Source organism: Phoxinus phoxinus (assembly GCF_949152265.1).
Source record: "Phoxinus phoxinus genome assembly, chromosome: 2".
NCBI classification, from domain to species: domain Eukaryota; kingdom Metazoa; phylum Chordata; class Actinopteri; order Cypriniformes; family Leuciscidae; genus Phoxinus; species Phoxinus phoxinus.
Genome location: NC_136877.1, coordinates 23,034,664 through 23,055,427, shown reverse-complemented (window position 1 = coordinate 23,055,427; position 20,764 = coordinate 23,034,664). Strand labels below are relative to the sequence as shown.

At 38.1% G+C, this 20,764-nt stretch overlaps 1 protein-coding gene across 8 annotated transcripts in view; it reads right to left on the bottom strand.

Annotated features, from left to right (window-relative positions):
• Positions 1–20,764, bottom strand: part of mtss1lb (MTSS I-BAR domain containing 2b) — an 80,533-nt gene that overhangs the window by 5,764 nt on the left and 54,005 nt on the right. For 2 of the 8 annotated variants that reach the window (XM_079600512.1, XM_079600513.1), the window contains exons 4-14: positions 11,290–11,374; positions 10,584–10,675; positions 10,423–10,497; positions 8,647–8,804; positions 7,518–7,625; positions 7,302–7,399; positions 5,081–5,300; positions 2,570–2,644; positions 2,139–2,288; positions 1,535–1,711; positions 94–259 (exon numbers count right to left, since the gene is read on the bottom strand). In XM_079600512.1, the coding sequence (XP_079456638.1) occupies positions 94–259; positions 1,535–1,711; positions 2,139–2,288; positions 2,570–2,644; positions 5,081–5,300; positions 7,302–7,399; positions 7,518–7,625; positions 8,647–8,804; positions 10,423–10,497; positions 10,584–10,675; positions 11,290–11,374 (1,404 nt within the window). The remainder of the gene's footprint in view (positions 1–93; positions 260–1,534; positions 1,712–2,138; positions 2,289–2,569; positions 2,645–5,080; positions 5,301–7,301; positions 7,400–7,517; positions 7,626–8,646; positions 8,805–10,422; positions 10,498–10,583; positions 10,676–11,289; positions 11,375–20,764) is intronic. The other 6 variants (XM_079600514.1, XM_079600516.1, XM_079600515.1 and 3 more) reach the window with 3 other exon arrangements.

The window sequence follows — 20,764 nt, the reverse complement described above, 5'->3', positions numbered from 1 at the left end:
ACTTTTCAAATCTCATAACTTGTTTTCAAATGAATAATGAGTAAATAGCTGTGAGTTACTGAGTACATGTGGGTGTTTCTGACTGTGCATTACCCTGTGAGGGGATGGTATCTTCTGAGCAGGAGGGAGTAGTTGTCTGAGTGCTGTATCCACTAGAGTACTGAAGGGAGTCTCGGCTGCTCTTCTGCTGCTCCATGCTGAGGCCTCGTGTCAGAACCATGGCCAGATCACTAGCAGCCGGAGAGACCTCCTCACCATGCTGCACCATAACACAATATATACATACAGTTACATCAAGAACAGACTCCACACATTTTCTTCAATGTGTGCATATGTATTTTGAATATTAAACTGTAAAAAGTGAATATATTTTTTAAAAAAAAGTAACTATCAAAAAACCTTGAATAAATGATTAAAGAGTGAAATAAATATGTATTGTGATACATGAATTACGACTGTCTCACAATTATGGAGTGAACAAACGAACAAACAGATTTTTCAAAGGTTAGAGTACTTGTTTATCAATGAGAAACCAGTGTCAGTAAAAATTAAATATATTACATGAAGAAGAAGAAAAACGCCAATTCCAAACAATTTTGTAAAAACTGTGAAAGTATAACTGAAATGTTTATTTATTATACATAACCAGCTAACTAAAGATGCGCTGAAAATGCTTAATGCAATACATCAATAAATCAATTGAGATGCGGTGGAAATGACACTGTGATTGAAATGTTCATGATGTTGCAAAAATGTAGAAAAATGTATTCTGATGAATGGATGTCAATGTTGGACACTGTTAATGGACAAACTTAATAAGCCAGTAAGAGTAAAATGTGTTTTAAGACTTAAAAAAAAAAAACCTTTATTACAGTGGTTCTCAATGTATTTCCTCTAAGAATTCCCATTGTCAATCGTAATATATGAAGGCTGCTCATTTTCAAACTTTTTAATTTAGTGGAAGTTATTTACTGTAGGGTTCAATTTCTTATCATTATTCGTTAATGCATTAGCTACCAGGAACTAGCAATGAATGTATAAAAAAAATTAATAATAAAAAAATAATTATTGTGAATTTAAATAACTTTTCTAGTTGTTTGTCATTCCAGTTTTTTTTTATTTGATTTATGATTTTTTACTCACAAATTGCTATTTCTACCTTATAGGTATACATAACTATACCTATAGCTCAACATAACAAATTATATTCATTATAGTTTTTTTGGGGGGAAAAATCACACTTTTAAAATTCCCTCCAGGTTTAGAAGACCATGAGAACTTGTTATGGGAACAAATTAAAATAAATATGATGTCAGTTTAAATTTAGATTTTTAACGGTTTTAGCTTTATTTTAAGTCATTTTTTTTAAATAATTTTAAACCACTGCCTTATTAAATTCTCAAGGCCAGAACCATCCATATTTGAAAAAACAGCCCTAAGCAAACAGGCAGATTATGTATTCGCCAAATAAAAAACGCTTGGCATTTTCAAAATTAAAATCTGCATGATGAATGTTTCACATGGTGAAAGTTACCTTGGCAGCTATAGTAGCCGGGGTCATCCTTGGCCTCTGGGGGTCTTCCGAATGCATCCCAGAATACCCCTGTGACTGAGGAGAGGTTTCTGCCTCCCTCAGCCTATCAAGAGGCTCCTTCCTCCTCTGAAGCGTGCTGGCCAACGGCTGCTCACTGGAACCTACCTTGGACCAGTCCTGAGGAAGTACAAGCGGTTAGTTCAAGGCAGTGTAAAGCAACAAATGCAACGGTCTCAGGGGCGGGAGAGAAGCCTGGCCCACGATCCAGCAGTTTGAGTGTCCTTTCAACAATGTGCTTTAGAAAAAGCCCAATCTCAGTGTTTGCGTCACTGTTTGAGTCGGATAAACTAACAGGTACCTTCCGTGGCCTGCTCGGTTTAGCAAATCTCACAGCCAGAGATTTGAAACCAGGATCAAACAGCCAACAGAAAAGGTGCGTGTTAAAAAGCAAAATGAGGTAATGGATGGGGTTAAGCAGAATGAAACCAAAATGGAGCACTGTCAAAAAGTGTTATTCAGGAGGCACGTATTCAACACACAAGAACGCACATAAAAGAAGAGGAAATAAACAAAACTGCAATGACAAGTGCCAATGAAGACAAACCTTCCAGCAAGGAACCTTGGATGTGGGAGAGGGTGTGTTGGATCCAGGGGAGCGGTTATAGGGTGGGGACGCAGGAAGTATGACAGAGAAAGGCCTGATGGAGCCAGTGTGAGAGAGAGCAGGGCGGAAGGTAGCGAAGGACGAGCCAAACTGCGGAATGGAGAGATAAGATCGAGACCGTCAGAGTAGCAAGAGACCCCCTTTACACAACGGTATGGGAGCCTTTGCGTGTGACTTTGCAGATCCATGCTGAGAGCGGCAGGGAAGATCAGATCTGATGACAACACAAAGCTGATACCGGCAAGAAAGAAAGTGAAGACCCCAATCTGCCAGTCGGTATCAAAACCCTCATGGGTCACACGGACAAGTACAAAATATCACTGACAGTTTCAGCACATGTATGTCTGAAGGACACAGCGCTCCGTACTTACTGTGGTTGGAGAGCTACACTCACTAACTGACTGGCAGGTCTCAGATGCTTCTGAGGACGCTGAACTTGATGACTTCTGCAAGAGAGACAAGAGTAGACGGGCTATAAGCAGCACTGTACAAAAAGTATATGATCAATAAGTTATGACAACATATGTTTTTAAATTGCTTCAACTCATCAAAATAAGTTAAGCAATTTAAGAATTCAACAATTTTCAACCTTGTTTCAAGTTATACAAGATTCAATTTAATTTAATTTAAGTTGAAATGACTTAAACATCCAAGTTGATTGAACTTAAAAAAATGAAGGCAGCAACTTTGCTTTTTTACAGCGAGGGAACCATTCAGAGGGGCTCTGTCAAAGTTTGAATTCTTTGGATATTTTGTGGTATACTGCTTATAATAAATGCACACTTCATAAACAGATAAAAGACATTTTAAATGTAAAACAGTTTTTAACCGAAGGACTTCAAGTCATTTGGCTTGTCATATTTAGAGTTGCCATATTAATTACTATTGGAGAGAAGAGTTTGTAGTCAGTGATTTTAAATCACTGAATTAATACAAAATAAATACATTATTTTATTAATTAATCAATACTTTTGTTCATTAGGGTTGAATTGATTACACTAAATTGAATTGATTACACTGTGACCAAAAAATTAAATTACATATAAATGTTCTTTTGAATTTTCTATTCATCAAAGTATCATAAAAAATGTACTGTATTACATGATTTGCCACAAAAAAGCAGCAACTAATGAGAAATGTTTCTTGAGCACCAAATCGGGATATTAGAGTGCTCTCTGAATAATCATGTGTCATTGCGGACAATTAAGCTGTCATTAAAATAATAAATTACAATTTAAATTGAAAACTGTTAAAGGTGCATAGCGCAAGATTCTGAGTTTTTTTTAACAATATTACAGTTTTTACTTAAAAAATAAATTTAGCCTGAAAGACATTTTAAAAATCTTTCCAACCCCAAGCTCATAAATATTTACAATAATTATTATAACATTTATAATATCTATAATATTTTATTATACTTTTAATGCAATGCGAAAATAGATTTTTAATGCTTAAATGAAACACAACACAAAAAACAGGATGTACAATCTTTAGGATTTCTAAAAGTTGAGTGCTACTTTTGTTAACTCTCTCTCTCTCTCTCTCTCTCTCTCTCTCTCTCTCTCTCTCTCTCTCTCTCTCTCTCTCTCTCTCTCTCTCTCTCTCTCTCTTAAATGAATATGTTGCCATCTGCTGGTTGTTTTCATATCTACCACATTGTAGAGGTGTGTGAGTGTGTATGGCTAGTAATTTAACATCCTGGTTAGGGGTTTAAGTAATAAATAAACCTCTGTAATAATTTTATCTTGACCGCTTGACTAAAAAGAAACTAAACGATTCAAAGGGTTGTTTATTCCTGTGCTTAATCTGCCATCTAAAAATTAACATTGCCTGGTGTGTTTCTGAATGTTCTATGCTAGGTTGACCCGCAACATGCTAATTCTTCAGTGTCACATCTCGGCCATGTATTGAAAAATCCAATTTTTATCCGATGGAGAGAGTAGCATGTGAGCTCCGAGACAAGTGCATTTCTTTTGCTTTACTCCAAGAAACGTGCTTAAGGAAGTAGAAGTATCTTGTCTGTGTACATAATGTAAAGCCTATGTTCCACATACAAAGCTTCACAAGCAAATTTCAAGCTCTTTCTAAAACATTTTTTTTTTTTACCAGAGAATGTAAAAAAATCTGCCTCAACCACATTCTAAACATTGGTCAAGAACTGTTTGATATACAGAAGTTCATATTTTTTTCAGTTTCATGAGCCTTGTCCACAAGAGGTCACTGTAAATCTTTCAGAGAGGGAATATTGCTGCATGTTTAAAGCTGAGACACAGATGTGTTAGCACTACAATTTTGGCTAACTTATTTTTATTTTTTATTTTTACATATACAGATGCATTAAATTGATCAAATATGTCAGTTAAAGACTTTTTAGATTTAATTTAGATTTTACTCACACATAGGATCATGACTTTAGGATCATGTGACACTGAAGACTGGAGTAATGATGCTGAAAATTTAGCCTTGCCATCACAGGAATAAATTACATTTTAAAATATATTCAAACAGCTATTAAAATGATAGTGACATTTCATAATATTACTGTTTTGAATTGTATTTTTGATCAAATAAATGCAGTCTTGGTAAGCGTAACAAACTTCTTTCAAAACATCTTACTGACCCCAAAACTTTTGATCAGTAATAAAATAAAGACAAAAGAGTCAGCCATTTTTTAAACATCTTACTGACCCCAAACAGTAGTTTATATAATAAATAATTATTTACCATATATTACAACAATTGATGTGTTTGCTCTTGTTTTACAAGGGTCAATTTGACTTATATATCACCCCTGACAAAAACAGTTAACTGTATCTTTACATTACCAACATTTCTTTAAGACAACAGGAAATAAGAAACACAAATAAACAAGAAATAAATACCTGGCTGGTTATATCGGAGGGCATGGGTGACGGGGGTTTGGAGTAGACGTTGGCGTCCTGGGAGATGAAGCCGGAGTCGTGGGAGGAGACGCTGCTGAGGCGGTGTGCAGCGGTTGTTAGCGGTTGGGCCAGGCTGCGGTAGCGACAGGACGAACTGGGTGAGTGAGTCTGAGAGCCACCAGAGGATCGAGAGGCACTACTATGGGCGCTGTTTACACTGCTGCAGGGGCAAGGGAAAGTGTGACAGGGCAGAGGACCAGGGTACAAGGGTGGGGTACGGAGGGTCAAATATGGGCAGGTTATTTGGTGGTGAGTGTGAACCACACCCACAAGGTTAGAATGAGCATGAGAGGGTTTTACAGGATGACAGGAACAGATGAAGTCAAGCATTTTGTGATTGATGTAAAGAAAAATTACGTGATAATGATAGATGATAGATGAGATAAAAGTAGAGGGTGAAGAGGAGATGGAGAAACAAAGGTCTCGAGCAGGGGTTGATGGGTAAGTATGGAGGTCAGGGTGGGGTGGGAGGTGGGAGGGGGGGAGGGGCAGAGGGAGAACATATGTAAGACAAAGTTTGACAGGCGTGACACAGGAGGCCTTGTATGGAGATTGAAGGCTGTGTTCAGATGTGTCGGCGCTTTGCAGCCAACGCACTTGAATCAACCCCCATGACTCCATGCGAGGCGGCACACACAAACAGGTACTAAATGACACTACTACAAAATGAAGCTTTAATTGGCCCTGGAGCCAAGGCAAAACACTAATGGTCTAATCAAAAACTCTAAAGGGGCTGGTTATGTAAAAGCGATCTTGAAATGCTTTCACTTCTTATTGAAGTAATTGTTTCATCATATTCCGGGTTAAAAACAGTACAGGGATATTAGACACATTCTGCTAATGGGGTTTAAAATGTATTTAACCTGGAATATTCATTTAAAAGAGCACAGCACTGAAGTTACGCTCATCAGGCGCACTAATTGCTAGAGAATTAGAAAAGTAATAAAATCATAGTATACAAGCTACTGTAGTCTTATTTTGTTAACTGTAATCACAAGGACTCAATGGATGAATAACATGAATCAATAAGCATTCAACTATTGCCGTTGAAAGCAAGGCTTTTACAGGAATACAAAATAACATTTAATGGCCGCAGTGCTCTGTCTCTTGTGACTAATATGCAGTTAGGAGGTTACATGGGATGCCAACATACAGGGAGATTGTGTAGCGCAGCAGCAGTAGCATCAGCAGCCCTTCCTTTCTTATAGTACACACATGTTTGCATTCAAAATATACACACACTTCCACAAAATATAGACCTGTTGGAAAATTAAGTCATTAGCTAGTTTCGAGCTAGTCATTTAACTTATGCAAGATGGTCAGTGGCATTAGCATCCCCTTAAAGGAATAGTTCACCAAAAATCACAATTCTGTCATCATTTACTCACCCTCATGTCATTCCCTCCAAACACTTAAGGTTTTTATTTGAAACACAAATGAAGATATTTCTAATGAACCCTGAGAGATTTCTGTCCCATTGAAGGTCCATTCAGCTAAAACTTTTGATGCTTCAAAAAGTTTATAAAGACATTGTCACGCAAGTATAGTTGAGATTCCGTTTACCATTTGATGTGCTCAATGTATGTTGTTGACGTATGTACGAAGCCTAAATTAAAAAGAAAACGTTTTTATTTTATTTTATAAAACAGCTCAATTAATATGAATTACTTTTATGATGTATTTATGAACTTTTTGAAACGTCAGTTTTGGTGTAATGGGCTTTCAATGAAGGGACAGAAATTTTAGGTTTCGTTAAAAACATCTTAATTTGTGTCTTGAATATGAACAAAAGTATAGGTTAAACCAATGTGACGGTGAGTAAATGATGACAGAATTTTCATTGTAAGGTGCATCTGGTTTGTTTGCTGGCCCAAGATGGTCTACCAGCTTAGACCAGCTCAATACCAGTGACCGTGTTTCAAAGCACAACATAAGCTTGATTTTCTAGCCAAATACAAGTTTAGTTACAAGTATGAGCTTCCATTCAGCAATTTATATTTTGCAGTAAACTGTACTGTTTTTTTGTGTGCAACAAACAGCAATTACAACAATGAAAAGCCAAGCAACATAGTACACAGCACAAGCAACAAACCTATCCAGGAGAAATAAATAAAGATTTAACATCACTGTCTCTTTATTTCTTCATCACTCTTGCTCTCACCTGCACATGCTGCTTTTCCTGGATCCGGAGCTGCTGGGAGAGGAGGGGGGAGTCTGGTACGACCAAGAGTAATCAGAACCCTTAAGGTCTTTTATTACCTGAAAGAAAGAGATGGAGAGAGACACAACTGTAATATGAATGGTCTTCCTATGGTTTGTTTCTGTAAAGCACCTCACATGCTACATGATGACTGAAGTGTGTAAGGAGCATGTGCACCTGCTCGCTGGCTGGGGGCAGTTTGTGGGGGTCTGTGGTTAACACGGTGAGGTCATCAATAATGGCCTGGAGATGAGTGATCTCTCCCAACATGGCAATCTCTCCATTCTGACAATTACACAAGGGAGAAGAACAAATAGTTCATAGATCAAAAAATTTAGTAATCTGCAATGTTACCTTAAAGAGCTATTTCTGCCTAATTGAATGAATAACCCCTATCGCCTGTGAGCGGAAAAACCACCCTTGCAACTTTGGGCCGGCGACGGCGCATTAGGAAGAATCGTGTGATATCAGGTCTCGCGATGTAACAAATTGCTTTACGGCAAAAAAAATCTGCTAAAATGATGTCATTATTGCGCTCCCTCATGCTGTTCGAACCCGAATGAGGAAGATGTTTTAAAGAAAGTCCCGTCTGCTTTGATGTCGTTGATCTACTAGCCTCTGGTATCTGAGAGTCGCCAACGAGTTTTTCGACAGTGTTGTCAAATATCTATTCCGAAGCTGTAGGGGGAGCTCTATAGAGAAACCTGCAAGCAAAAAGCGAAAAAAGCAAAAAGCTGCTTTAACTCTTTCCCCGCCAGCATTTTTTAGAAAAAGGTGCCAGCAACCGCCAGCGTGTTTTATCATTTTCACAAAAAATTCATGGCCCCCAGAATATTTAATATATGTATATATTTAATATATATTGAATATGAATATATGAACATGCAATATATCAAAAGAAAGAACAGAGCCTCAGCTTAAAAAACAAAACAAATCAGGTTTTATTCTAGTTTCACGCATTCTTTTTTATCAACACTTGTCAATGTGGTTAAGTTTCATAAAAAAGCAACATTTTGAACAAAAAGCTGATAAAATCATGTCCCAATGCTTTTATTGCTTGTTTCTGCTCCTTTTTTCTATTCTTCTAAAGAATAGAATAGATTTTCGAAAGAGATTTTCTATTCTTTCAGAAGATGCGTAATAGCACCCCCCTACCACATAACAGTGAAAACACGGAAAACCAGAAAATCAATGGCTGGGGAAGCGTTGTCTCATAAATGACGTAAAATTCCGCCAATGGCGGGGAAAGAGTTAATGAGCGGAGCGGCTGTACAGTTGATGTATGTGGGGTTGAGGTGGGCAGTACCACTACAGGCTGCAGGAAGCCGATGAAGGTACAGAAGCGTCCTCTCTCCTCCACTAGAGCTCGCCGCACCGCCTGCTTCTCGGTCTCCTCCATCAGCAGGTACATGTCATTCACATCCTGCATGGCGCTGTCCAGCTGAGGCTGAAGGTCCCCCCTGCCTAAAGGGGGTGACAGAGAGCATAACAGAAAAGAAGGGAAGGAAGACAGGGAGAGGGATGAAACAAGGTGGAGAATGGACAGAATGAGAAATGGCCAAAGTATCAGACAAAACAGAAGGTCAAATGGAAAAATAAGAAGATTGTAAAGAACAATCAGAAGAAAAAAAAAGTGACAAGAGGGAATACAGCATTAGAACATGAGGATCATTCTCTCTTCCAGCCTCCAACAATAATGTGAACACAGAACAAAACGAACTACTCCGACTAGCACCTACACAACAGATGGAGACAGACGCCTCTGAACTCTGCGATCGAACATCTACTCTTAATGAAACACATTGAACCTCCCAGAGGAAGTTAAAAGGTTAACTCATGCAGACTAGATTGTTAGAGATGGTCGTGACCTTTGCTGAGGGAGCAAAGTCAGTTAGCCGCAGAAGAACTGCTTCCAGGAACACAGGCAGCATGCATGCTGGGACGGCATCAGCAAAATCATGCACTAAGCAAACCCTCAGCTGTTATAATGGGAGAAATCACTTGTAAGTTGTCAAGCCAAAATGACATGTGGGGGTTAAATCCGAGCTGTCTGCAGACGTGTTGGGGTCTTTTTCGAGTTGAGGCCGGGTTAAAGGGCCATGCAGAGAAACGAGTGAGAAGAATCTAAGTGAGCCACAGCTTTGCGTGGAAAAACATACTTACCCTGTAGCTCTATAGAGGGAGAGTAGATGAAAGAAAGAGAGAACACAACGCGGGGGGGAATCCAAGAGAGGGAAAAGAACAGAGAGAAAGAGATACAGAGAAAGAGAGGAGGGAGAGCACTGTGTTAGGGTTAGTATTAGGAAGCAATTCAGCTCAATTCACGGCCAAATTGTTTCAGAAAAGCCAACCACCACAGCCAAATTAATCAAAAACCAGCCAAAAATGTACGATTTAATGTGCAATGGATCCAAAAGAAAATCAAATAGGTAGTCTGGTCTTAGAAGGAATGAGATGCCCGACTTGTAACAAAAAAAATAAAAGGGAGCTTTTCCTTTAACACCGGACTCTTCCTAGTAACACACAGGATTGTCATCCTATCTTCAAAAGCAGAAATTATTGGCTGCTGGGATATGAACACGAACTGCTTAGCAAATGAGGTGAGAGTTGCACTTCTGCATTTCAGCCGGCAGAGGGGGTTGCTTACGTTACAGAGGATTGTTTGCTTGATATAAAGGGATCAGTAATTTCACCAAGCGCATTCGCATTGTGCACTCTATGCAGTCTATGCGGCTTTAACAACAGCTCCGAGATTCATCTGTCCATCATCGACCATTAGAGCCACTAAAAACACAGTGAACGCTGATGGCATCCAATCAGCTGGTTGTTCTGAACGTCAAATAAAACAGCCAGTTTTGACCTTGAGGAAATGTCCTTGAGTTATTCCCAACACATTTCTGCTTTGTAATAGGGCAAAGTTATGTAATATTGATCTGATCCATCAGGTTCACTGACATTAAAACACTGGTATGCTAGTGTGTTGTTGGTGGGTGCTACTATGACAATATTTCACAGAATAAATTGACCAATTTTTGTGTTGTTGTCATGCTGAAAATTTCTTAGTGAAAAGAAGGTGTGTTACCTTTCCTGGCTTTTTTCTGTAATTTCATGGTGTCCGAAGATTTTTTCTTTATTTCATGGCGAGACCGTTTGTACTCTGTGAAAATGGAAGTGTGTGAAAATGTGTGTTTACTTTTTAAGAACTGACATAGTGTGCATATGGGAAAAAAAGCGCTAAGTCACCTTTGGCATGGTCCTTGTCCAGTTGATTGGCTGTCTTCTTCCAGTCTTCAATGCGGTCCTGTAGAGGAGTGATCAGGCTCTCCATCAAAGCACTGAGAGTAATGGAGAGAAAAGCATGTTTTCAACCATTCATAGCTGAGTCAGAGGTTCTCAGTCAGTTACAGAGGGATATGAACATTCACGAGGAAATATCATCAAACCGGTGGCGGGTTCTGATCATGCGAAATGAAAGCTTTGGTTTACAGTGTGGTTTAAGAGTTTGAGGCTACCATTCATTAGACTGTCAGAGGGAATCGTCTGCAGATGTCCACTAATGAAGTGTGAAAAGTGTGTGTATTTGTGTTCTCTTGCCATGCCAGTGTCATCAGACTTTGAGAGTGAGTCTGCGATTATAGTGTGCAAAACAAAACACAAAATAAAACAGACATGAAATATTGATTGAATTACTGATTTGGGTTGTAATTAATGTTAGAAAATTGACCATGTAATGCCACAATAAGTCCAGTATTCCAGGTGACTTGTCATAATGCTGCATAATAGACAACACTGTTCAGTTTCATATATGATTTCCATATGAAATGTATAGCTATTACTTTTGTCCCTTGTTTGTGCTCTAGTATGTTCTTATGTTGTGTAGAATCATATGTAGTATAAGTATATGTGTGTTGTATATAGGAAGCAGTTAACAGGAGGAGTGCGGTCGTACTTAGTAAAATGGCGTAGTTTCGCCTCAATGCTGCGATGCCTCATACACATACGGGTCAGCGCTGATCCGATATCCCTGGTGGCACCTACAGGATGCACAAGTGAAAGAAAACCTGTCAGAACACTGAAATTATAACACCTTTATACGCTGCACTTTAATCACTAGCATTTTAACTTCAAGACATTAAAATACTTAATTTATGACAACTCTTTGAATAGTTTTAGTATGTAATCCAATATGGCAATGTTAATGTATTTGGTATCGGTGGACTGGATCTGCTACTCAGCTAGTGAACAAAGTATGGCCCTGCTAGAGTTAATAGATACAAAGACACGCTGCTGCCATTGTTATATGTAAGATACTGTATATGCTGCTGCTGCATAAATAGGCATGCATAAATCCTGTAGCAGATCTAGGCAGGTGGAGCTGAGGGAGGTGGAGGGTTTCAGAGTAACTCTGATAGTGCGCTGCAGGACTAGCAGTCTGATTGGCTGCAGGGATCAGCAGAGGCCAATCAGCTTGTGCCATGCGGTAGTGATGTGATTGCTTGCGGACTGTATTTAATAGACCTATCAGCCTGTGGCCCTCTAGGGTTTGACTGAATTAGATATTTCTCATTAACATGGACCAGTAATGTATGCTTACTGAAGTCCAAATAGAGTGGTTTAATTTATCAGATTCCCCAAAGTGTGTGTGTAACCTGTAGCCACAGTATAAATTAGGCTATTTTTAGTAGCAGGTTGTAAAAAAAAGAAGAAAAAAACGTTTGGAAAATCCTGACCCCAGTGTTTATAAGAGGCAGTGTGCTTTCTTCCAAAGAAGGTGGCCTGGACAGCTATAATTTTCCTGAAGTGTTTAAGATGTCAAACTGAATTGTTGAACTGAGAAGTCTGTAAGTGTTGCCTGGAAACACAACAGCCCTGTAGATTTAACTGTACCACGGCCTTCAAAATAGGATACAATTTTTATTTACAATATAAAAACACTATTTCATATGACTGTCACAACACAATACGAAAAAAAAGAAAGAAGACACTTTTGAAGATGAAATGTTGAAATTTGACTGGCAATCTAACTCAATGTCATGTCATCATATCAATAAACATTAAAGGTAGCCTATGTTTCTCTGTTACCGGGGTGGCTGCGGCGAATGATTTACCCAAATGAGTGTTTTCAGCTTATTCCCAGGGTGATGAAAACCTACATTCCAGCATTAAATCCTGGTCTGTGCTGACCTCAGATCTCCAGTACCAGAGGAATGAGATTCAGCCAGATTAGAGAAGTTCAGTAATCTAGGCCTTACAGGGTTAATCTAGGCCTGTCAAACAGACACAACCCCTAACAAATCAACCCTGGCCCTCTAAAGGTAGAAACTATGCCTTAAACATTGGGTTGAAGAGCAATCAATTTTTTACCATTTATGGAAAATTATATAGACCTATTTTTTATCTTACTGATATTTATTTCAGCCCATATTTATGTTAAATACATCACCAACTGTAATTTTATTACTTTAATTGATCATATCTCAAGAGCATAATTTGTTTCTCATTTATGTTTCTTAAGTATCCACACTGTCTCAGATGTTTCTTCTACAATTTGAGGAGAGATAAAGACATAATGAGGCTTGAATTGAATTGTTGACAATTAAGAGTTTAGAAAAATAATTTGTTAATATTGAAATGTCAGACTTTTGTACTTAGTGTCTTGACAAATATGATAATAATTTAAGACATTGATGAGATCTTTTGACAGATTTTTTGAACAAGTTCCTGGATGAACATCCTTATTGATCCTGGAACAACATTCCAATCAGCCAATCAGACGGAAGGATAGGTTATCAGTTAATGTCAAGTTTATGCTTAAAACAAGGGTTAGGGGTTTCTACATCATTCTTTTTCTTAAAATCAGAGGGAAATTATAGGTGAATAAGTTATGGGTAGGGTTAAGTCTATGGGTAGAGATAGGGTTAGGACTATAATTTTGATAAAATATGTTAATCCAGGAACACGTTTTGCTTGGCAAAATCAGAGCGACCTTGCTTTGACATCCCTTTGACTTGTATTGCCATTATCTATTATCTATTGCCAACAATCTATTGCCATTTTGCGAGAGCAGTAAGGTGTTCACTAACACAGATTTTCTGCATGGCTGCTCTGAGCGCATTGAGTTAAACATGCATGCATGCCGATACATACACAAACACACACAGGGCACACATGCGTACAAACAGTGTTTCTCCAATGAGAGCCTCCAGTAGCTCCATTCATAATTAACACATTCCTGCCTCATGCCTCCTGTTTTACCCAGCAACCATTCATTAATCCAGCCCACAAACACACAGCAGAGTGAAATGATACAGTGTCTAATGTCAAAGTGCCACCATATCTTAAGATAGTGAGAAAACATTACGAAAGACAAAAACCGAGAACTAGTAAGTGTGAGAACGGAAGGAGCAAGTGAGGTTGCACATTTGAATTGCTTCTGAAATTAGACGTTCTTTAGTGTTTGTGTCTGTTTATGGCAGCAGCGACATGAGATGTTTTTCTGTTTGTGTTTTTTACCTTCCGCTACATCCCCCCCAAAAAGAAGCTATACAAAATACAAGATTGCAAATGATTCATCTCAGTCTTCCAGTGAAAAAGTCAGACTTCTTGGTGACTTCTCGAATCATTTAGTTCGCTTGAACTCTGCACCAATCATCTGCAAGCTCAGATTCAAGTCTGCCTCCATCCTATCAACAACCGATGGATAGAACCAAGTCCCCGCTCTAATTTTTTCTTTTTTCGTTAATAACTTGGATGTACGTCAAAATACGGAAAAGATCTGATGCTACTTTCATCGCTACTTCAACGTAAAAGGAGACAGCAAACATCTGGCTAACGATACAAGTTCTCCCGGCGCATGCTCAGTTTTCCCAATGAGTGTCTCTCGCAAACCTTTCAGAGAAAATATCAAACTGAAATGTGATGGGCACTTGAGAATGTCCGGCTCAGCATGTGCTCTGAAGCAGTGTACTGTTGTTACCGCAGTAATCTGTACAGAGTGGCAGTATTCACACAGCGCTGTCGCCTCCATCTGTTACAGCAGCCTGTGTTTACTGTTAGCCTCATCGCTAAGACCCACACTGCCACACTAGCCCCCACATATTGATTTTTCTCATGACATTTAGTCACCACAATGTGAAAACGACCATCCTGGGGAAAGATGAGTGGAAAGCGTTGACAAACTGGTGAACTGTTGTAAAAGAGTGAATAAATTCATCTCTTTCAGTGCCATAAGTCTAATATTCACAATATAATAATCACAAAGACATTGTCAATACAATGAATAAATCAATATAAATGTAATGTCTCGTGAAAAATCAAGGCTTGCATAAAATATGGGCACCATAAAGGTCATCTGCAGATACAGTATTACTACTATATTGTTTTTAATTTATAGGCATCTGTCGATATTGGATATTCACTAGGGTTCAAAAGTTTGGGGTCAGTAACATAAAAAAAATAATAATAATACTTTTATTATTCAAGGATGAATTTAACTGATCAACAGTGACAGTAAAGACATTTATATTGTTACAAAAATACCATTCTTTTAAACTTTCTATTCATCAAAGAGTCCTGAAAAAACATATATCAATGTTTTCACAAAAATATTAAGCAGCACAACTGTTTTCAACACTGAAAATAATTAGATTTCTTGAGCAGCAAAGATTTTAGAATGACTTCAGAAGTTTATGTGACACTAAAGGCTGGAGTAATGGTGCTGAAAATTCAGCTTTACCATCACAAACTCTCTGGCTTCCCCTTCACCAGCTCGGCGTGAGGTTGAGTCCCCAGCTGCACCTCGGGCCTCCAGGCCCATGTCTCCACCTCGGCCTGTCAGCCCATCGGCTCTGTGTTCCCTCCTCTCCACTGTGGCCCTTCTGCCCTGGGATTCCTCCAGGCTCCCTAGTTCCTCCGGATCAACCTCAGTTGGTCGTCGCTCAGCTTTCCGGCTGCGCCTCGGGACCCACCACCCCTTCAGCTCCACCGGGCTCCTCCCTTCCTCCAGTTTACCCGTAATTTACTTCGGTTTACTTCGCTCGCTTCATCGACGCCCCGGTCAGCTGAGTCTCTGTCTCCACCTCGGTCCCGCAAGCCAGCAGCTCTGCCTTGGGCTTCCGGGCCGTGTATGTTGCCCTGGTCCGTCAGTCTCTCTGCCCTGTAAGATGCTCCACACACCCTGGTTCCGTCTCTGTCGTTTCAGTCTTGGTTCAACCAAGCCCTTTAGGCAAAGCTCCACCCTGGCTCCTCCCACCATCAGCTCCATCATGGTGTCTGTCTCGACCGACTCCTACGGGTCCTCTTCCGTCACTAGCTTTTCGCCCATCTCCCTCCACAGTTGATTATGGCGCGGGAGGAAGGGGTGACTACTGTCACTTGGACTCTGACATCATTCTGTTGTGTTTTGTTTAGTTCCTGTTTCTCTGCTCCGTTTAGTTTTGGTTACTGATTATCTCCTCGTTTGTTTCTATGGTTACGTATCATTTTCACCTGTCAGACATTTGGTTCGTCTTATATTTAAACTCTTTGTTTTGTTCAGTTCCTTGTCTGTTATTGTCTTATGTAAAGTATTTTGTTAGTCATGTGTTCATCAGTCTTTCTAGATAATTCCTATTCATACATGTTGCTTGTCTAGAAAAGTTACAATAAGAGACTTCGTTCAAAAGCATAACAAAACCTTACCCACCTCAACCATTTAAACGGTATGTAATTAAATGGTATGTCATTTTTAAACTTATTTTATCAAAATAGTTCAAATTTTTTATATGGGCCATTAATTGATTATTGGCCATAACATGGAAAATACTTATAGACTTTTCTATAAATTGTGGCTGCTACCAATTCCGATGCACACCTACATCATACTGGTGACACAGTATGACACATATTGCCCATTAAATCACTCTTCCGGCTGTGCGCTGCATATGCATAAAAAGTTAAAGAATATTTGCTCACTCACCAACACCTGGTAATAACTGTGTGTGTGTTTCTGTGTCAGCGTGTACTGTATGATCATCTTCCATCATTTTACATCTGAGACAAAAATGGATAAGATCTGCCTGTTGGGAATTCCTTCTGTGGCTTCCGAACTTAATTGAATAGAGTAACTGGATAAAGAGGGCCATTTACTTGGCTGACGACCAGCAGAAAGGCATACAGAGCAGAGCACTTACGAGAGAGAGAGAGAGAGAGAGAGAGAGAGAGAGAGAGAGAGAGAGAGAGAGAGAGAGAGAGAGAGAGAGAGAGAGAGAGAGGGGACTCATCTATAATGTTGAGTTGGGTTTTCAGAAATAGCTGATGTACAGGTGCATTTAGGTGCCATCTCAACCCATAAAGAAGAAAAAAACTAGCATAAAGATGAACACAGAACAGTGATGAATGTACATATATATGTATATATAATTTATATAGCTAAAAAACAATTTGGTAGCTCTAGTCTAGATGAGCAAAATTAGGTCAACACCAACAAGCTGTGCCCTTCATAAATTCACATAAAAACATCCAGCCTATTTCACTCATGCTAATATTTTTTACGTCTCATTTTTTAATTTGTACAATAAACGATATTGGTACAGCACTTGTTCACTACTTGTAGTCCAATACGAAATCTAGGTAATCAAAAGCAGTTGAGCACCAGTAACATAGAGGAGGCAATAAAAACAGCAGATGTACTTAGCAATATACAGTAAATGAACGCAAACAGAAACGTAATGGCTCTGCTAATATTCGAGTATTGCGATGATTCACTCTCTCTATGGGTAGTTGGGGAGCTTCTACTGTCCAGTCTCTCTGCTTTTTCCAGGGCAACAGATGGTGGGTGAGACATGTAGAGCAGTGCAGGTCTCAGGACAGACAGGCCAGTGAGTGGTCCAAAAATCATTTAGTCTGTACAGAATGACGGGACAGATGCTGCCATGACAGGGCACTGTGCTGCTCTCCAGGAATCATCTATTGATAGAAGCCTTCTTTTAAACTATGTTCAAATTATTTGATGTTTTGAAAGTTTTGTACATTTTGGCACGTCCACTAGATGTAATTACATTTAATAAATAAAAATGTAAAAAAAAAAATTTAACAAACGAGCCAACACTCTCTCATGGCAATTTTCAAGTATTTTACATTTTAGTGAATTTGTATTAATTCATAGGATCTCAGTTGTAAGTTTTCGTACAATCTGGTTTCAGAGGGTTTGGTTTAGGGTGTACCTTCATGCTTCATGATGTTTTCTTACAAATTCATTCAAATTTGCCACCAATTCTCCAAAACGAAAAAAAGTTACATTTTCTAACGAGATCAGGTTAAAAGAGCCAAATGCAATCACTAGAATCAACTTAAATATGAATATTCTGGCTGATACAAATGAAATAAACTGATACATATTTTCATGTTATGGCCAATAACAGATAAATGCATGACACTATACAGTAACAAAAAAGTATGATAAACTTCAATACTGTTTTACATAAATGAAAAATAAAGCACTAAAATATATTTTAAATACTACAAGTGAATGTTTGCTTCACAACATTATAATGTACAGTATAACATAATTATATAATGAAATATCATCACTGTACCACATATGGAAATATTAGAATATGTATTAAAAGTGATTTCATCACATGGTTCTCCACCCCCTCCTCTCCCTCTCTCCCACCTGTCAATGTTCTCACTCCTCACCCAACCCCACACCACCCCTTTCCTAGAAGTAATTCAGACATCCCTTTTTTCTCCGTCACGAGAGCTGATGATGTGTGGCGCATGTTGCCTCATGACTCCCTGTTGAGCTGCTGAACATGAAAGACTGTCAGAGAGACTTCAGCCTGCAGGGCCTCAAACCCCCACACAGACCAGCCCTCACCTCTCCAGAACATTCCTTCCCTCATTTCACCGGACCCAACCTTTGACGTACAATATTTTTTTCCTGGTAATAATTAGTAATAAGACAAGTGCTTTAATATATATTATGAATCAAACCAACAGATAGTTACACACGGGGATTCTGACAGACATCAAACATACATCATCATATCATAATGATCATGAACAGGACATGAACAATTCCAGTACTTAGAAGGGTAACAAATGACCTTTATTTTACATTTGTATTATTATTAGACCCTCAAATCCATTTAATCATTCAGTGAGGGAGAACTGAGCTTATAAATCACATCAAGCTCCTTTTTCATGGACTATCAGTTAACCTCAATGAGGCAATGGTGCTATTCATTTCCACTTGATGCAAATACGTCATACGAAAGTGTTTCCTTTGCCTTGCTCCTATGGCTTTATGCCCTTCATGCTTTGCCATAGCAACAGGAGACATGAAATCTGCTCAAGGATTTTTGCCTGCCAATTTTCTTCTCGCTGCACCATTCATATAATGCAGACATGCTCTCATACAAACACACAGGGTTTCACTGTTATGCAACTGCATGGACACTAATACTTTATATAGTCGACTCATATATGAGAAAATACTAAAGGGGCTTTTTTTTTTATAGTAATTTACTCTATATCGGATGATCATCATTTACAGATTATAAGTGATTCTGTTTGATTATGGAAGAAATAAGCACAGTATACACAGTTAATGTAGAGACACCAGTAAGGACTCAAATACAGGTCACATTAAGAACTACAGATTATGAAGTATGGGTCGCAAGGGTCAAATGGAGTATAGTGGGGGCTTCTTTGTTTGTATGTTTACAGTAAGCCCGTAGTGTAAACCTAAGCTCCTAGTTCCCAGGATAGTCTGTGTCCCTTTGCATTAGACATTCGTGGACATCGAGAGAGCCCTGATTACACAAAATATACAAGAAAATATAATAACAAAACTGAAAACACAGAAATATTCTAGTACTCCAAAAAAAAAAGAAGAAGAAGAAGTGAATTATCCTTTTTGGTCCCACTTTATATTAAGTGGCTTTAAGTATTATGTACTTACATTGAAATTAATAATTTGATACAATGGACTTATTGAGTACATACATGTTTTTACATTGTACTTATATTTTTAAAATACCTGCATGTAATTACAGCTGTAATTAATGTATGTAATTACATTTGTAATTACACTGATAACCCTTCTCTTACACCTTAACCCACCCTTAAACTTAACCAGACCACCACACCTGTCCCTAACCTTACCCGTATCACACCGCAATAGCAGCAAAAGTGTTTTACAATAAAACATGAACACAATAAGTACATTGTAATTATTTTTTGATGTAAGTACATAGTACTTAAAGCCACTTAATATAAAGTGGGACCTCTTCTTTCCCCCAATTTATTTCAATGAAATTAATGTCATATATTTTAGTTCGCTAATGTTTTTTAAATATATTTTGAATTTTTAGGGGAAGTAAATTATATGTATGGTACTAAATTATATTTACGAAAGAATTATGATCCATTTATAATCTGTTAACCACTTTTTGAGTATAGAAATTAAATATCCAACTTAAACTGTCATAAAAATATTGAATGCATGTGAGCACATACTTAAGTTTGGTCTCATTTTAAAGAAGATTATTGCCGAAGTGAAAAAAGTATTTAAAAGAAAGACTTTATGAACTTAAAAGAAGTTTAAGTTATTTTATTATAAAAAAACAATTAAAATGATATTTTTTAATTTGATATGAAATATATATGTTTTCAAAACATATATATAAAAGCCATAAATCTAAACAAAAAAATTAAGATTTTATTTGGGAGCAGTACCAAACGTTTCCACTAGATGAAATTCGCTTCCCATTTGTTTCCAATGCGGTCATTTTTGACAGCTAACAGTACAAGTGTGACAATTTTTTTCAGGACCATTTACCTGTTCAAATCATGTCCATGAATTGTGTGTGTGTGTGTGTGTGTTCACATAGCAAGTGCCAAAAACTTTACCAAGTTTTGTACTATTCTGATGAAGTAAAAAATTCTAATAAAAATGACCACACAGCACCAGAGTGTTCAGTGAAGATAATATAACATAACTGACATTAACACAACTGAGATGTTATGCCTTTGATGATACCTCTGTGCAGGTCATTCCATAGATCAGAGTATGGGGTACAGGCCTGAAATTTACACACTATGCTAATAAAATGTCAACCAAATTTCATATTAAAGCCACTCATTAATTTGTTTTGTATCCCACAACCGAGGCAAATTCATTTCCGTAGGCAGTACTGCCAAATTCAGTCTGAGGACAAAAGATTTCAGTCGATCCAGTGTGCCAGGGTTGGGGGTGTTAACATTATTGCGGGACATCCAAGTGAGACTGAAGACAGGATAAAACACTGAAGCATGTTAGAATTACCATAATTTAGTTTTCTTGTAAAAAAAAAAGAAGAAAAAAAAGGATCTTGATATCCTTAAAGCAAGTCAATATAATAGAAGAAGCAAAATTATTGAAGATAATAATTATTATGTTT